The sequence below is a fragment of the Parasteatoda tepidariorum genome, chromosome 1 (genome assembly GCF_043381705.1).
Source record: "Parasteatoda tepidariorum isolate YZ-2023 chromosome 1, CAS_Ptep_4.0, whole genome shotgun sequence".
Classification (NCBI taxonomy): Eukaryota; Metazoa; Arthropoda; class Arachnida; order Araneae; family Theridiidae; genus Parasteatoda; species Parasteatoda tepidariorum.
The window spans coordinates 38,257,664-38,276,611 of NC_092204.1; the positions used below are offsets into that span (position 1 = coordinate 38,257,664).

Genomic DNA, 18,948 nt, shown 5'->3' on the forward strand with positions numbered 1-18,948 from the left:
AAAAAAGTTTGCAAAATTTCTTTATTTCATCAGTTTCTTTATATGCAAACAGAAAGACTTCTATTTGTTATGATTTTTTGGTATCATTTTTATTAATTTTATTATTAAAACAATAGCTTTTATTCAGTAAGTTTTATTTTCCTCATTTCAAACAATTTAAGAAAGCTAGCAAAAACAAAAAAGGTGTGCAATGCCGTTTCAAGAGTTGGCCATGTTGATATACGTTTGCACTGGGAGCTTATCATTAATTTGGTGTGAATTTTGTTGCAAATAGGCTCTCTTCATAAGGATAATGAGTTTTTTTCTTTACTTAAACATTTTTGGATGTGGTTAGTTAAGCTACCTCTAATGATACATAATTTACGTCAGAAGTCTTTTCCCATCAATTAGTGCATTTTTTTTTAATAATCATGTATTAGTATTTCAAGGGAAAAAAATAAAAATCATTGTTCATAGAATTTTGTTTATTAAATCTAACTGTATATACAATTAAAAGTTTTTGTTTGTGAGAAATCTAATGCTAATTATTTTTTGTATCTAAAATTTTCAGTAAACTAAACATTTCGATCCCTTTTTAAAATTTCTTATTCTCTCTGACCTTTGCTATTTTTATTGTTTCTGTTTTATTGTTAAAATCTTCAATTTTAATTAAGTCAATATATAATTCATTCTATCTGTTTAACAATTTTTTTAAAAAAACTATGTTGCTCATATACTACCACTTTAAATACCACTGCTCTATTTGGCTGAGAATGTCATTCTAAAGATTAGATTGATCAATTATTGGTCATTGTTATAGTGTGACAGATTTTTAGCATCTAAACTTTTTAAATAAATTATGACCTTAAGATTGACAATTTTTTTATCGATGAAAGAAATTATTTTTTGCTGTAGATATCTGAAATATTAAATAGAAATAAATATTGATTATTTATAAGTATAATTTTTATTAAAATTGTTGGTAATTTTTAAAATTTTACAAACCACTCTTAAGAAATTTTTAAAATTCACTCTAAGCATCTGGTTTGTCTTTAAGTAATAAAAAATGAAGCTCTTATTAATTTTTCTTCTGGAGACATTGTAAGTAAACAAAATTATTTACTATATGATTAATTTATTCTCTACTATAAGTCTCATTACATGCAAGTTTAGAAATTTTATAAGAACTAGTACTAAGTTTTGTTATTTTTTCTTATTTAGACCCAATTCCAGTTGGTTATGCAGTGAATCTACTGAAAATTACTGCAATCTTAGCTGTTTAATCTCTAGCTAATACTGTTTTGTTTAGAAAAATTCCTTTTGAAGTAATTTTGAGGTTTGAGTTAAATATATTTTTTTCTTTCCATCGGACAAAAAAAAATCGTTCGCCAAAACTTAATTTTATTCACCAAATTTACGATTTTATCGCATTTGGCAAGGTGACCTTTGCTTAGCGTTGACCCTGCTATTTTAAAAACCCTTACATTAGAGCTTCATATTTCTGAGCTATTTATTTGCAATTATTTTACTTATTGTTAAATTAAATAGCCAATAATATAATTTGAACAATTCTTATAATCAGGATTTAATATTTCTATATTAATATTTTTAACTATTTATTACATTATAATTATAAACGAATGTTGTTAAAAAATATAAACTTAAAAAGAAGCATTATTTCACTTATTCTGATCTTAGAATAGAAAAGTTTCATTAATGTTCCAATTAATTTAGTAGATAGATGTTTGTCTCTTAAATTTGATTGGAATACACCAATTTTTAGAAAAGCCTTTTTAGCTTTTGTAGATTAAAAGTATTAATTTGTCGTTTATTAAATATGTTTGCTTTTCTCCACCGAGAAAAGTAATTATTCTCGCATATGATAGGCATGAGCTTGGTCTTTTTTTAAACTTATCTAGATTTTAATTCAAAGTTGTCAGTCTAATGGTTTTATAAATTTTTTAATAAATTGTGTAATTTAGTACAATGTAGTAAGTTTGACTGTACTTAAATGAGTTAATTTTAAAGTGAAGGTTATATTGTATTTTTATTATGCTTTTTATTAAAGAAAATCGATTTTTATATTAGTTGAAATTTAATATATATTTTAATTAAAAATAATAATTCCACCTACTAGGAGATCTGCAATTCAAATTAGTATACTGTTAATTTATAGACATTTATTATTACTTCTTAGATGAGACTGGCACTGTTCAAGTTGATGGAAGTGGTGAAGAAAGATATATAAATGGTGATATTACTGAGAACAGTGTAGGAAATCAAGAAGAAGCAATGGAAGAAGAAGGTATTATTTATGAAAATAAGTTACAACATTTGTAGTTTGAGCATTTCATTTTATAGTTTTATCTAAAGCTAAATGAATTTAAAGAATTTATATTTTTAGAAGTTACAATGTATACTATTTGAATGAAAAAGAAAAAGCTTAAATCAAATGAAAAGAAGTATTATTATTTGTTTTTATATGAGGCGTTATTTTAATCTACGATTGTTAGCGATGCAATGGAGTCAGCGCAAGCTCGATTCGAGCTTGTTTACTGAGAAAAGGTTTCTTCTCAAGCGGGTTGGTACCCTTGATAAAATTTTCATTAAATTATTTATTACTTAAAAAAATATTTGGTTCAGTTATTAAACATAAAAATGCAAAGTTTATAAGGTTTAAGAAATTACAGCTAAAGATCTGTTTAGTCCTTTTGTTTGTATGGACATATGAGACTGACACTGAAAAACTTCAAAATTTGTTCTTTATCCAGTGTATATTTTGGACTCTTAAGTAAACCTATATATATCTTACGCTCAGAACCGCAAAAGCCAGTCCGAACTAATCTCTAGTGAGTGTAACTTAAAATCATTTCAATCAAAACCAGATTTNAGACAGTTTTGGACAAAGGGGTTTTTGGACAGGACGGTTTAAACCGTGGATTAATCCATTCTGTCCTAAACCTTGCCAACCCTGCTATATATATATCTTACGCTCAGAACCGCAAAAGCCAGTCCGAACTAATCTCTAGTGAGTGTAACTTAAAATCATTTCAATCAAAACCAGATTTTAAATTTAACATGAAAACAAAAAATGCCTCTTGAACTTTTATTGGGCCATTTTTTTCTTCCTGTAATGTTAGATTAATATCTTAATTTGATTTTTAAGACTTTTTTTTTTTTTTTTGTAAAAGTAGGTGGATTTCCAAAATTTTACCTATTATAAAGGATTGACTATAAACTTGAACTTCTGCTCTTAGAAGTAACTGAATTTATAAATTCTTTCTTTACAACTACAAATAAGCTGATGAGAAATTATCAAAGAAGAAAACAAAATAGAATTGAAGAAATATAAGGAAGAAAACCAAAGACCAATTTTAACCAATGTGTTTTATTTACATTTTGGGATTTGAAGCAATGAAATTCTTTTAAAGCAATGAAATGTTTCTGAATTTAACATTTATGAGCACTGTAGTTCTTCTTTAACCATGTTAAACTTCTTTTAAAATATTTAACTTTTGTTCTACTTATAAATATTTCTCAATTAACATTGAATATTAAGACAGTTAAGAGTTAATTTAGTTGTTATTTTTTCAGATGAAGCTCGCTCTGAAGCCACCTTAAGATTTGTTGTAAATAACTTCAGCAAATTAAGGGAGACTGCCTTGAGTCCTCCAACTTATGTCAGAAATTTACCATGGTAAGTAAATATGTTCAAAAATCAAAGATTATGTGCATATATATATATATATATATATTATGTAATGTTTAAAGAATTAAATTAATTCTAATCCATGAACAGAACTTATCTAATGCGCAATCAATTAAAACCTTTCCCATAATGAAAGTAATAATATTGATATAATTACCTCAGAAAATGTAATGTGTCTTTGGTAGCTTGGGAAATTGATCAGTCCCATGTTTCTAAGACATGTTAATATTTAAATATATTGTTTAGAAAGATTTAAAAACCCTTTTTCCAAGATCAAATTGGCTCTTTATCTATCCACCAGAATGAAATGTCTCAGCAATACTTTTGTTAAAGCACAATTTGTTTTGCCGAATTAACGATTTTATCACATTTGGCAGGATGGCAAATGATTAGATTAGTGTGTTTTAAGAAAAATTGTGTTTATATGAGAAAAATAATGAAGTAATCTCGAAACGCATGTTTACAAAGAATCGAATCTGCATATTTTGTATGCATGTATTGTTATATTTTTTATAAATTAGCAACACACCGGTAACAAAACTGTTGCCTGGGAGGGAGATAACAATGCTTTTTTTTTCATTTATAAAATACATGTTTTGTATCATTAAAAAAAATGACTATAATGTTAAAGAATTTAAAATTTAATAGGGTGCAGTATCTGATTTTGTTTTTAGCATGCGACAAAAGCAGCATCAATTAAAATGCACCACAAGCTGTTGGCGAGAAAAGAAATTGCCAAACATTAGGTGCAGGTGCATATTAAATCAATAACTGAAATTAATCATCAAATAATGGAAAAAATTTACCGTTTGGTGATAAGTAAGTTTTCTTATGTTCAACACTTTTTTTTTAATAACATCAAAAATGTCATGCTATTTTATGAATCTCTTTCTTTTTTGCTTTTATTTGCGCATAAACTTTCTGATGTGTATGAAAATAATCTTTCGAGTTCTAAGAATGTAAACAAAATGGAATATTAATCATGATTTAAAGAAATTAAATTCTACTACAGCGATCATTTTTTGAATCTAGAATTATGTGAAACATCCATATTTAAGTTTTTGTGAAGGGAACTTTAGAGTCTTTGATCTGTGGTGAATGGTTTTTAAACAGACCTAATCTCTTTTAACATTTATGCCTATATATGCCTATACATTTATGCCTATGATACTAAAAATATATTGGCATCGTTTATCATTGATTTTTTTTCTTCTAATTTTAACTTTTATACCTTTGTTATTGAAATAGGAAAATCATGGTTATGCCACGTACGACTCATCAGCAGGACAGATCTCCAACCAGAAGTTTAGGATTCTTTTTGCAGTGTAATGGGGAATCAGAATCCACGTAAGTGAATCTTCTTTTTAAATTTTTTTACGAGACATTTTTTCCTAGTTTTTTTTTTTTGAACAACGAGTAAGATTGGTCTGGTCCCATAAAATATGACTCATAAGTAAATAATGTCTGACATTGAAAGATATTATTATAAACGTATAGCATATGCGATTATAAGCATATAACAATTCAGTTGAGATCAAAAGTGGATTTGATATTCAGGAGGAGAGCAACATCTACATATTTAGCTTCTACTTAACATTCATTTTATCTCTACTTAAATGAATTATGGTGTTTTAGAGTTTACTGAGTACATATTTTCTGATTGTTTTGAAACTAAATTCTTTCTGAAACAGTTGATTTTTTTTTATTTTAAAGTCTTAACACATATTTGTACTTAGTAATTTAAAGTTCAATTCTTTTTGTATTCATTTAAATGTTGTCCTTTGTAAAATTTCTAATTTATTTTAAAATTATCATCACAATTCGCCTATATTTGATTAAACTGACTGTTTGCTTATTTGGAACTAGGTATTTCCCACCTATTGATAAAAGTGAGTGTACTGTATGGACAATGTAAACCTGCCACCATATAATTGTGAACATAAGTGTTTGATTGGTATATGTAACCAATAAAATGTGTTATTGCTAAGTTAATTAACATGAAAAAATTATAATTATCCATTACAAATAAAGTTTTATTCTTTACTTGTGTAATTCATGAACAATATTCATTCAAATATTAAAATAAATACTGAATAAATGAAATCATAGCTATACAAGATTTCAAAATTGAAAAAAAAAATTTACTTAGCTAATGCAAAACACATATTTTTTTCAGAACATCTTACAACCATCATGTCTTTAATTTTATGTTGTATTTTACTTTATTCTTTTATTAAAACTTTGTTCAAAATTTTTTTAATTTGTATAACAGAACATGGTCTTGTAATGCTGTTGCTGAGTTGAGACTCATTACACAGAAAGAAGGTGTTGAAAGTTTTTCAAGAAGTAAGTTCATGTGCATAAGCATTTTATTGGCTTTTTTTAACTTTTTTTTATCTGATTTGAATCAAAAAGTTAATTTAATGACATAATAACAAAAATTATGATTTCAAATATTTTTTATTTGCCAGTCGAAGCTGTGTTTAAATTTATAAATATTACTCTAACACAAATAACATTAATATAGTTCTAAACATTATTATTCCAATATTAAAATAATTAATGAATAAATAAAATCATAGTTGTTTTTATTCAAGCTCTATATTCCCTTTGAATAGAATGCCAAGGAATTGCTTTGTTAGATATCAGTTAAAGAGTAAATCAGTTAGATATCGAATGAAAAATTAGTTTATTTGGATCAGAACGTTATGAAACAATCAAATATACAAAATAACTGAATCATTTAAATATTATATATTAATTAGGTTTTAAACACACTTGATTGGGGAAACTGAGTTAATTTGAATTTCAGGTATCTGAAAGTTTGATACTATTTATTTTCTCCAAAAAAAAAATCAATTTTGTAAAAAAAAAAAAATTTCCAATTCTGTTAGCAAATATAAATGTTTTGTGTTATATTTTATTTATAAAAACACAATATTATTTAAAAATGAATAAAAATTATGTCATCTGGTTACTAAAATCGGGGAGATTTTATAAAATTGGCTTATAAAATTGGCCACCCTTCCAATATTATATCTAAATTTTTGAATTAGTGGTGTCTTATAAAAAATCAAGTGATTTAAATCCTGTCAGTCCTACTGCTTTTATTATCTTCTAATCATGTTAACTTTTCTCTTTTTTTCAGAAATTCAGCACCTCTTCTATAGTAAAGAAAATGATTGGGGTTTTAGTCATTTTATGTCATGGGCGGTAAGTGAAACTTCTCTTTCTGTATTTTAGACAGTTTTATAGTTATAATCAAAATATTTCTTTGTATTTGGATTTTTGATTATTCTATACTTAATCATTTTTATTTTGTTTCTTTAAGGGGGAACAACAGGGTAAAAGTCTGTAAAAAAGAATTTTTTATTGAAAGAATTGTGCAACAATTGTGATAAGTTTAGCTTAATACAGTTTTTAATTACTATACATATTTTAATCTTCATATAAAAATCAAAAAAACTCAGTGCTTACACAGTACAATGATTATATCTTGTTTTTTAAATTACCCATAACTTGCTGTACTCAAAAGTTTAAAAAAAAAAAAAGTCATCCAAATTTGATGAATGTAATCTTCCTTTAAAAAAAAAAAATTCGCAAAATGTCGTTACATTTTCATGAATTACTCTAAAACATAAACCCTAATTAAAAATCCCTAACTGCAACAAAAACTATATTTACTGTAAACGTTGCACCAAAATTTGAAGTAATTCAGTTGAAAATTTTGCTAGTTAGTGATACAGCAAGTTAAAGAAACATAATTTCAATTAAATTGTAAAAGTTTTGTAATCGATTATTCTTATAAATATATAAAAGTTTGTAACTAACTGTACTGCATCAATACCAAGTTCATAAGATGCTTCTTCTACATCATTGCCAGTCCAACCCATTTTTTTGTCAATCTACTCTCATGGAACACCTCATATGGTTTGGTTGAAATGCTGCGGTCATTTTCATTTTAAGCACTTTCTTTCACTGTAGGGCCTACATTTATTTCTAATTGTTACATAAACTACCAATAACCCTTTGTAACCTTTATTAAAAATTATTACAGCTAAATAGGTTGCTATTTAAACTATTTATACTGAAAGTATTAGTTCTTTTTCTTACATAATTTTTACAAATAATTCCAATATAATAGCTAAAATTATTCTTTTACTAAAATATTTTGATAAGAGAGAGAAAATCCATAAATCAATTGAGCACACAAGTTCACTTATTCTTACATTTCACAACTCGTTGTGCACCAAGCTTAACATATTATGTTAAAAATATTTTGTATAAATATTTTGTTTCTTCAAAGGATAAACTATCGAAAAATACAAACAAATAGAATTAGTATTTTTATATGTAAATAATAAAGAATCATCAGAATTATGTAGTTAGGTTTATGTAAAAAAGATCTTTTGAGTGTTTTATATTTTGTAGTGTTTAAACGTTTTCTAGACATTTTGCTAAACATCTGCAGGGTTCCCACGGGTTAGGGAGAACAGGGAAAACCTGGAATGGTCAGGGAAAGTTGCAATTTTTTTACAAAAACCTGGAAAATTCCTTCAGTATACCTGGCAAAAAATCAGTCTTGAATTGTCAGTAGCAGTACTAAGTTGTTGAAATTCGAGTTAAATAATTCTAACATCTATTACAATTATTTATTGTAAAAAGACAAACTGAAATGCTTCCTTCCTCATATAATATTTGTTTTACATAGAAAATCTAATACTTGGCGTTACAAATAAAAGAATCAAAATGTTCCGATGAAAAATTTCATAGCATACATAAAATATGGTATTAATTTTCATTGAAATATACCTGGAAAAGTCAGGGAATTTTTTTCTGAAATTGAGTTGGAATCCTGATCTATATTTGTCCTTAGTAATAGAAATTGTTAAATAAATAATCAGATAAATTTTTCAGTTATTTTATTCAATATATTAACAATTAAAACTTTGTGTATTTTTAGGAAGTATGTGATCCCGAAAAAGGTTTTATTAAAGATGATAGTGTTATCTTTGAAGTAACTGTTACTGCTGATGCTCCTCATGGTGTTAGGTAATTATTTTTATCCTGTTTTCTTTTGAAAAAGTTTTTTTTTCTTTCTAATAATTGCTAGAGAGAGAGAAGAAATTAAATTGTCCAAAATTTTGCATTGTTTTCAGTTAAGTGTTTTTTTATTTGTTGTACTGTCAAATTAAATAAAATTTAAGGTATCCGACTACCTTCGGGACAAAATTTTTAAAAAATAAATATTTTCCACAACATTATTGCAATTTATATTGTATATTAATTTAAATAAACATATTTAATAGAGAAAATTGAAATATACAGGAAATTTTTTGTTTAAAGAGTATTTTTAGATAATTTTAATGAAAATAACTCATTAACGGAAAACACTCTACACAAAAAACTATTGTACATACAGCTATCAAACTTTTTGAGTCGTTTCGTATAACCCTCTGAAGTGTTATGAACCTCAACTTAAATGATATCATGAAATTAAAAAAATTTATGGAGTGTTAAGCATATTTTTCCATTTTTTTTCACATTTTCTTCATATTATCTACTGCAAAATATCTCATAAAACGAAAAATAATTCAGTTATCTGAATTCTGGAGGTCTGTCATATAACCACCAATACAAGAAACAATCTCTGAAAGTTTGAAGACAAATTTATAATAATTAGTTGAGTTATCTTGTTTTCCGTAGACAAAAAAACAGAAAAATTTTCATTTTGAGAAAAACACAATTAAAGTTTATAATTACATTTTTTCTAAAATCTATGAATGTTTGTCAGTAGGAAGTTATTATATCTTATAGGGGGCACATTTTCTTAGTTTTATTTAACGTATTTAGCGATATTTTAAAGTATTTAGTGAATAACATCAAAAGTCTACTACTTATAAAGCATTTAACACAGGAACAATTTTTTATTAAACAACCATCTTACTGCATTTTCAAACTTTAATATATATGTCTAAATATAGTTTTTATTAATAATTAGAAGTAAAAAATATTTTTTTAAATATTTATAATAGCCCAAATCTAGAATTTTCTACTAAATGCAATTTGTTATCATAGCAAACCGGGCATCATAATGAAGCTAATATCATCATCAGGATCTCAATATCAATTATTCGATTGCCACACAGATTGTTTTTTTCCAAAAAGATCAGTTCTTTATTGACATCCATAGAAATCGATAATTTTGAAGAGCTTGAAGTAATAGATTCATCTGCTTTACCCAATTTTGAAGAAATGGTATAATCAACTTTACTCAAATCATCGCTTTTGTTGGCATGTTGATTACGGTAATATTTACGTTTCTTAGATCGAGAAGTACGTTCTTTACCCATCTCAATAAATTTATCAAAATAAATAACTAATATATGTTTGAAAGAAATCAATAAATTTCTTCAAAACAAATCAAAATCAAGATATAGAAAGTACGCTTCAAATGTAAACAAACTATCAGAAAATATCCTAACTTTTCATGTTACCCACAAACAGTAACCACGAAACGTAAAATCTAATTAAAATATAATTCAGATTATTAGCCGAGAGTTTAAGAGCTTTTAAAAATTAAATGTCTAAGAAAAATAAACACACAAATAGAAATGGAACCGAAACTATTACCTACTACCGGCTTCATTTTTGTAATTTCCGGTAAGTTGGACAGCTGTCATCTGTTACTAAAATAGCTATAACTAAAGTTCTGCTTGACGTGCATTCAAAAACAAAACAGTTTTGAAAACTAGAAAAATTGGGCATTATTATAAAGCAATAAAATAAAAAAGTGATTTTTTGTGAAAATCCTCGTTTTTAAGGTAGCTGGATACCTTAAATAAGTTAAGAGTAGTTTTTTGTTGAAATAATCCTTAACTTTGACTAAATCCTAATTAATATAATCCTAGCAAAATAATACTAACTAATAATGCCTGCACGCTAGTAATTATTTATTTATTTAAAAGAAAATGACCAATTCAAATCGCAAATAATATTCTAAAAATATTGTGAAATAATTAACAGTTTATTTTTTTTACAGTTGGGACTCAAAGAAACACACTGGCTATGTTGGTTTGAAAAATCAAGGTGCTACATGTTATATGAACTCATTGCTCCAAACATTATTTTTTACTAATAAACTTCGAAAGGTAAGTTTTATAATTTTAGAGTTAAAAGTTATTTGTATGTTTCCAGCAATTGTAAATTTCGCTTGTTTTGTCAACTAAATTTAAAAATTATTTTTTTAATTTGTGTTATGCATGGTTATAAAAGGTAGAAATGCTCCAACGTTATTGAAATCCAGTTGTTGAAATTTAATAGCGATTTTTAAGTGTTAATTTAAAAATCTGAAAATCTATTGCTTGACTGTAAAAGATTTTTTTAATCATAAATTGTTAAAATAAAATTCATTGTATTAAAATATGTCTATATTATGTGTATATGTGTGTATACTTTTATTCTTTCTTATCTAGGCAGTTTATCAAATTCCTACTGAAAGTGACGATTCTTCAAAAAGTGTTGCTTTAGCTTTACAGAGAGTTTTTTATGAACTTCAATTTTCTGATAGGCCTGTCGGAACTAAAAAGTTAACAAAATCATTTGGGTATGCAATTTTTCTGCATTTGTTTTAAAAAATGCTGATAAATGTTTATTCCCTAAAAACATCCTGAATTTTATTATTTTAACTTATAAATTTATTATTCCCTGTTTTTTTTTTTTTTTAAATAAAAAAAATTGTAATAGGTAACGACAATTTTGATCGAGTTTTGTTATGAAAATATATTCCTGCTGGTATTAAATATTCTAACTAGTATATCAGAATTGTAGAACTTTAAATAATTTATTATTCCATGTTTTTTTTGTTGTTTTTTTTTAATAAGGAAAGTGGTAATAAATGACAATTAAAAATATATTCCCGCTGGTATAAAATATTCCAACTAGTATATCAGAATTGTAGAACTTTAATTAGATCATTTGATATTTTGGAACTGATGGACTATATGCCTGCTCCCATTTTTTGGGAGGAAAAAAGATGTTCACCCACATTCTTGTTAATGACTGGCAATGTGGTTTTTAGATTGTGGCAAGGTTGGCATTTCATCTGGAAAGGAACCTATTTCCTCTAAGACATTTGCATATTTTGTGTTCATGAATGATCATAATGAAAGCGAACCTCAAATTTAATAGGGCTGTAGTATCTGAATCCGCTTTCGGAATGTGATGAAAGTAGCACCAATTAAAATGTGCTGTTTGAATCTCAGCGATAGCTGGTTGGTAAGAATTCCACACCCGGCTCACACCGACCATAATGCTGACGTAAAATATCCTTAGTGGTAGACTGATTGTGAATTAGTCCCTTTGCTGCCAGGCTAACATTGGGTAGTTTTTGGGGTTTTCCTCTCCATGTAACGCAAATACAGGTTATTTCCATCAAAAAGTTCTCCTTGAAGTCAAAATTTTGCCCTATGCTTGATCCTGGAGTTGCTTTATCTTCTGGATTTGGTTTAAAATTACGAGGCTATGGCATTGAACATTGGTAGCCATAAACTCAAAATTAGGCTGGCTGTTCAAGGGCAGTTATAAAAATATCAGATGCATAACAATTAAATATCTTTTTTTATTTTTCAATAAATAAAAATTTTTTTAATTATAACACTACCTCCTTCACAAAATATAATTTTTGAAATCAATGATGTCGAAATCTAAAATTTTATGTAATTTAGTATGAATTTTATTGTTATTAAGTTAAATAAAAGTATATTTAAAAGACTATAAAAATATCTTGATCTAATGATTTCGTTCCTTAGTGAAATTTTGTTATCTAAGTATGTTTAAAAAGTAATATCTCAAAATGTACTGTTAAAAAATTCATTAATTTTGAATTTCTCTAATTATTTAGTTGGGAAACTTTAGACTCCTTCATGCAGCATGATGTTCAGGAACTATGCAGAGTGGTAAATAAGTTACATATTTTTTACATTTTAATTTATTTTCTTGAATTGTATATTTAGAGGAAGCAATTCTATTCATTAAATGCATTATAATTTATTTTTAATATAATTACATTGCATTTACACCTTTCAACAGCATAGACTATAATAAATCTAATTTCAAGTAATAAGTTTAAACTAATTGAGTAATTTTTTTCATGCCATTTGTTACCTGTTGGTTAAATATGACATCTAGAATGTCTGGGGCAATCACGTTACCAAATTAATAATTTTCTTTAGCTATCATTGGTGTTCTCTGTCGTTGGTGTGTGTACATTAATTTTGAAAAATATTTTATTGGTGTTTGATGAATGAGAGCTCTTGAAAGAACAAAATCCTTAATCCTTTTGCTATTTTAAATGATGTTGAGAAATCTAAAAAAAAGTGCAGACCAGGCATCCTTTGGATGATGGTTGTGTGAGTGGAGAAAATGCATATTTCTACTGAACTCTGGTGAAAATATTGTTCAATATTTGGTATCTGAATACTTCAAATAATGATAAAATTTAATTAAGAAGCAAGTAAAACTATTCTCATTAATCGTTTTATTTTGTTTTCAAAATTTTTGTTCTATACTAATTATACAGTAAAGACCGATAGAAGTTTTAGAATATTAATTTAATTTCCCTTTAAAAAAATTAAACTATTATAAATGAAAAACTTTTAATTCTATTTTTTATCTTTATTTTTTTAATTAAAATTAGACATAAAATAAATTAAAGAAAAAATAAATTAAAATGATTTTATTAAACACAAAAATTTTTTGCTGGAAAATAAAAATAAAGAGAATCTAACATTGCCAGTCTTAAATTTTATTCTTCCTGAATTCACTTTTGGGTAATTTGTTAAAATTAATTCTGAATCAAAGTTATTGCTGTAAGAATCTATGTTCAAGAAATTGTATAAAAATATTTATATGTCAATTTTAGCTTTTAGATAACATGGAGAGTAAAATGAAAGAAACTTGTGTTGAAGGCACAATACCAAGGCTTTTTGAAGGGAAAATGACTGTAAGTTCTTCTTTTTTATTTATGTATTTAAGTGTTACATCTTGTTTAATATTTATCCTTAAAGATATCAATGAAATCACGTAACTTGTGATTAAAACTGTCTATATTCTTACAATGGAACTCTTATAATGAGCCCTAATTTATTATGAGTCTGGATTTTACGAAGAAATCTGAAATACTTGGTGGGTACAAAGTTAAGTCTGTTGGATCATAGCTTACTTTTAAGAGGCAAACCCAGGTTGTAGTGAGTAATATTGTAATGATTTGTAAAGTTTCTACTTATTTACAAATCTCAAACTCAGATAACCCTTTCTTGGAAAATTTGTGTCTGATGTTTTTCTGTTCTACAAATTCTTTTTTGATGTTTTTCGGAATGATATTTTTTATGCCGATTATGTTTATCGGGCTATAAGTCTTATCCAAAGATCAACAGAAACAATGAGACAGTTCAAAGCTATTTTAAAATATATATGTCTTGTTCAAAGCTTTTGTGACTTTTATTCTGTAACTGAAATAAAAAAGATATTAAGTAAGTGCTATATTTATAATTTAGTTCTTAAGTATGTATTAACTTCTAGGTTGTTGTTTTTTTCCACAAATTTTTTTTTTTAACGCTTGGTTGCAACAAACAAATTTCCATTCATCTTCAATATAAACAAGTTAGACTTTTTTTTAAGCTTATTTTTAATGTTGCTGTTTTAGGTGATCAACATTCCGCTACTTTTTGTTTAGCAATGAGAGATTTCTTTCCTTTAGAAATTGTAAAGGTGTATAGAAAACACTTTTTTTATGTTATTATGCATTCCACTACTTTATCTATCTGTAGTGTATTATTAATTATTTGTATTAAATATAAAAATAAAGATTTCCTTTTTGTAAAGCTATTTAAAAAATTTTGAATGTTAGTGCATAGAATAGAAGCCTAGTTAATACAAATCATTCTTAAAATTTCTGCAATCCCTTTCATTGTTCATATGAGCGTACTGGTGGGTAAAAAACTCAAATTTAAATACCTGTTTAAATTTCCCATAAGGCAAGAAAATATGGCTTGTGTAAAATGTAGTGCTACGCAGGTAAGTTTAAATTTTTAAAGTTTCAAAATTTTTTCAAAAGATTCAGCTGCTATTTTTTATTTTATTATCATAATAAAATAAGCAGTTCTTTGAGATTGTATATCTTTTTAAACTTTTTTTTAATGTACTGCATGCACTGTACCTTTTATATATATAATCAGCAAGGACTACAGTGCCCGCCGTTTATTAAAATCACTTTCGTTTTATGCTCTTTTGATNGTATATCTTTTTAAACTTTTTTTTAATGTACTGCATGCACTGTACCTTTTATATATATAATCAGCAAGGACTACTTTGTTAAGACTTACTATTAAGTAAAACTGCCATTATAAAATATTTCTTTTAAAGAAATTTCTTGTAAATCAATTATATTTTAGTATTTTAAGTGAAATATAGACATCTATGCAATTTTTTTGTTTAGTATTTTTGTATCAATGTTTTAAAAATATTGAATTCAAAGATGAGTCTATACTTCGCATTATAGGAATAAAGTTAACAATACTTTTTTTGTATTTAATAATTTTCTGTACAGTAAATAGAGAAAATAGACACCAAACGGTGCCTTCCAAATTTAATTCACGCAGCCGAAATAACATAGATAAAGGCTTTAACTTTTGTTGTTTGATTTATGATATTTGTTAGTGTTATAGTCAAAATTCAGAGTATTTTTCCATAAAAAACATAGTTACATTTGTTACTTTTTGATTTGTTACTGTGAAGATGAATAAAAAACTACATACTTAGCCAAATTTATTTCCAATTCTAAATAGAACTGTAATGTTGTTTTTGAACTTTACTTGCTATTTAGTTTTATCAACTTCAATATAGTAAATTAAAATTCTGCTTATTAAATTGTGAATTTCGTGACAGTTTATTTTTCTTATTTTTAGTCTTTTCTTCGATGTAAGCATGTAAATTATACATCTAGTCGTAAAGAGCCTTTCTACGACATCCAGCTGAATGTTAAAGGAAAGAAAACAAGTATGTTGCAATATTTATTTTTCTGTGAAATTTTTTTAATTTAGTTTTTAAATTAACCCAATTTAGCAGATAAAGGTGCAAAGTATTCTTCAGCTTCTAAAGGGTCTTGATATCTTATTTTCCAAAGAAGGATTTTTATCAAGGAAAAGAACACTTCCTTTTTAAGTTGACTTCACATTATAGGGATCATTTTATTTACATTCAAATTTAATTCATATTAACACATTTCTTTAAAAGGGTAACATTTCCAACTTTATATATCAACTGCCTTAAATATGTGAAGTGTTAAAAAATGAAAAAAAGAGCTTAAATGATCAGTTGACTCATAAAAGAAAAAAAAAAACTTTCAAACTTTCCTCTTTAATATACTCATTAAAATTTTTTAAACCATTTTTAGGATCTGAGGCCGAAATTACCCTTAGGATTCTGGACAACAATTTTGGGGGTATAAAAGGCACATACACACTCTTCCTCTTATTATTGATATAATAATCTGAAATTATTCAAAAGCATTTGAAGATTATTTTATACTACCCTTAGTATCCAGTTTTCAACCTCTTTCACATGTATTTACATCCCCGTGGCGACATTGTCGCAGAACGTTAGAGTTCTTGCAGAAAGATTTTGCCTTTGGGAAATAAAAATTTTTACTTTTTTTTCTGCTGAAATTTTCAAATGATTTTATCTTTTCTTCAGAATTATATTCAATGCCTTCCTTACTTGCTCATCGGAGTGGGGAAAAATGCTTGTGATTTTTCATTTGAGAATAATGAAGTAAAAAATTTGGTTTTCTTTTCTGTAGAAATTTTAGTTCTATTTTGTATGCTGTTATTACTATTGATTTCCTCATAGCTTTTAAAATCCGGTATTTTAAAAGCGATATTTTTAGTGCAGTATTATTTATTACAGTAACTGAATTCCGAAATGAAAATACACATTTTAGTAACTCCTGTTTGAAGAGTTCGATTCGCGAGATTTCGTCGTCGATCTTTTTTTTTCTTTTTGATAGTTACTACTGCTACGGATTTCACTATTTTTTTTACGGATGAATTATAACATGTGAAAAAGGAAATAGTGTGTAAAATTAGTGACATGTATATTTTTAAAATATCTTGCAATATTAGAGAGGTATGTCGGAGAAAGCCTGAAAAAATGTTGCCACTGCGATTTACATAATTTTAATTCTCTTAATTAACTCTCTTTAATTAACTCTCAAACATGATCCTTTGGGAGAGGACAAAAATGTTTCATAGAACTGTGAAGTCAGAACAGTCAAGCAACTTTTTTTTTAATACTTGGCATAGATTACTGTTACTTGGTGTTAGTTTTAATTCCATTGATGATTGATAAAATTTTGTAAGAAAATATTTATTTGCAAATAAGAAAATATAATTTTGAACATTGTAGATGAAGTTGACATAATAACTCAGTATCATATTAACCATGCAATAAGCACATCAAAAGCAAACTGCCTTTGTTATGTGTTACTCATAGTTTTTTAACATTGCTTTATTTTCTGATTTTGAGAACTTTATTTTATCTTCAATTTTCTTTCAGCACTAAATGCATCTGGCTCTTTTACCTGTAAATTATACCTTCAATCTAATATTTTGTAACTTCCCATTGATAGTATACTTTTGGTTGTTTATGTTAAGTTTCTTTATCTATTTTTTCTTCCAGTAATAGAATCTTTTAAAGACTATTGTGCTACCGAAACTCTTGATGGGGAAAATAAATATGATGCCGGGGAATATGGCTTGCAGGAAGCTGAAAAGGGAATTTTCTTCTCTTCTTTACCACCAGTATTACATCTGCATCTGTTGAGGTTTCAGTATGATCCTATGACTGATCAAAATATAAAAATTAATGATAGGTATGTTTTTAATCCTTTATTTTGTTTCTTTAATAAATTAAACATATCTTATGATTATTAAAAATAAATCATTGAAAACAGAGTAGAAACAATCTGTCTAGTTTTTATTAATTTATTATTATATGTTTCTGAATTCACGTAATTGATAATAGAGACTAAAATAGGTAGCACAGATTGAATCTTTTAGATTTAGATAACCACTAATCTAGCTTATTAACGCAATGGATTATGCCTTATTTTTTTCTGATACTTAATCAAATCTTTAGAGTTTCGTCAAAATACACTTTTCCAATTAGTTTGACTTTGTCGTTATGATATAAAAGACTCCTAACTAAACCGTAGGCTTGATTTGCCCATTGTTTTACCTGTAATGCGACCAGTACATTGTAGCGAATCTTGTTGGTACAATCTAAGCTTGTAAGAATAAAAATGTTTACTTTAATTTTTGCTTAAGATGAGGGGAAACAGTTTCTCCACCTTATCTTTTGGAAATTCATAATAATTGCTTTGTTTAATACAAACATAAGAAGAAACTTATGTTTGAGACCAAGTAATTTTCTTAAAGGAGGTCATTATCTGGCAGTCAGATAAATTCCTTATTCTGACCTTTGCATTGACCTCTCTAATTTTAAAAAGTTATCGCTTTTACTGAACAAGTCAAGATTCTAAGTTCTTGTTCAGTTATCGCTTTTACTGAACAAGATAGTGCATTTGTTCTTGGTGCTAAAGTGGGAAGTTCATTTCGTTCACATCAATCTGCAATTGGTGACATCTAAGATTGAACACTAAGAGGGTGCTGACTTTTGACAGCAAAGTGAGTTATATCAACCTAGGTGGTGAACCTGAGGAAAAAGAAAATAACTGTATTCTTTCCCTGCTACTTTTGAAATTTTTTTATGGGCTTTTTATTTGGTTGCTAGCATTTAGCTGAATTAAATTCTACAAACAAAATAATATAAACAAATATAGAGTACAAAATTTCAAACAAAGTTAATGTATGATTTTTTGAAGATTCTAAGTTAAATAGGTTAATCTGATCCGTATTACAATTTTATCGTTTGATACTTTAGCTGTAATTCCTTACTCTTCCATATGCAATTTAAATCCTTTGATGCCTAGTGCTTTGTTTTTTAAAGTCATTCTGGTTGTCTTTAGCTGTTTTATTGTTTAATGTGAAAAGATTTTTGCTACTCTTTGACTTAAACTGATAGTCGAGATTCAAAAATGTTAAATTTAAAGATTACAAGAAACGTGTGTTGTAACCCATTTACTAAAATCCCTGTAAAATAAGACAAAAATTATCAGTAAGAAAAATTTGTGCTAGTGAGCT

At 26.6% G+C, this 18,948-nt stretch overlaps 1 protein-coding gene across 3 annotated transcripts in view; it reads left to right on the forward strand.

Moving 5' to 3' along the window:
• The window catches only part of LOC107444438 (Ubiquitin-specific protease 7), a 46,030-nt gene that overhangs the window by 2,279 nt on the left and 24,803 nt on the right, over positions 1-18,948 (forward strand). For 2 of the 3 annotated variants that reach the window (XM_016058570.3, XM_016058569.3), the window contains exons 2-13: positions 2,177-2,284; positions 3,574-3,676; positions 4,937-5,035; positions 5,961-6,034; positions 6,837-6,901; positions 8,652-8,740; positions 10,731-10,839; positions 11,164-11,294; positions 12,591-12,645; positions 13,611-13,691; positions 15,655-15,745; positions 17,426-17,618. In XM_016058570.3, the coding sequence (XP_015914056.1) occupies positions 2,272-2,284; positions 3,574-3,676; positions 4,937-5,035; positions 5,961-6,034; positions 6,837-6,901; positions 8,652-8,740; positions 10,731-10,839; positions 11,164-11,294; positions 12,591-12,645; positions 13,611-13,691; positions 15,655-15,745; positions 17,426-17,618 (1,103 nt within the window). In that variant the 5' untranslated portion in view covers positions 2,177-2,271. Of the gene's footprint in view, positions 1-1,204; positions 1,245-2,176; positions 2,285-3,573; positions 3,677-4,936; positions 5,036-5,960; positions 6,035-6,836; positions 6,902-8,651; positions 8,741-10,730; positions 10,840-11,163; positions 11,295-12,590; positions 12,646-13,610; positions 13,692-15,654; positions 15,746-17,425; positions 17,619-18,948 lie in introns of those variants that run through there. The other variant, XM_071178807.1, reaches the window with a different exon arrangement.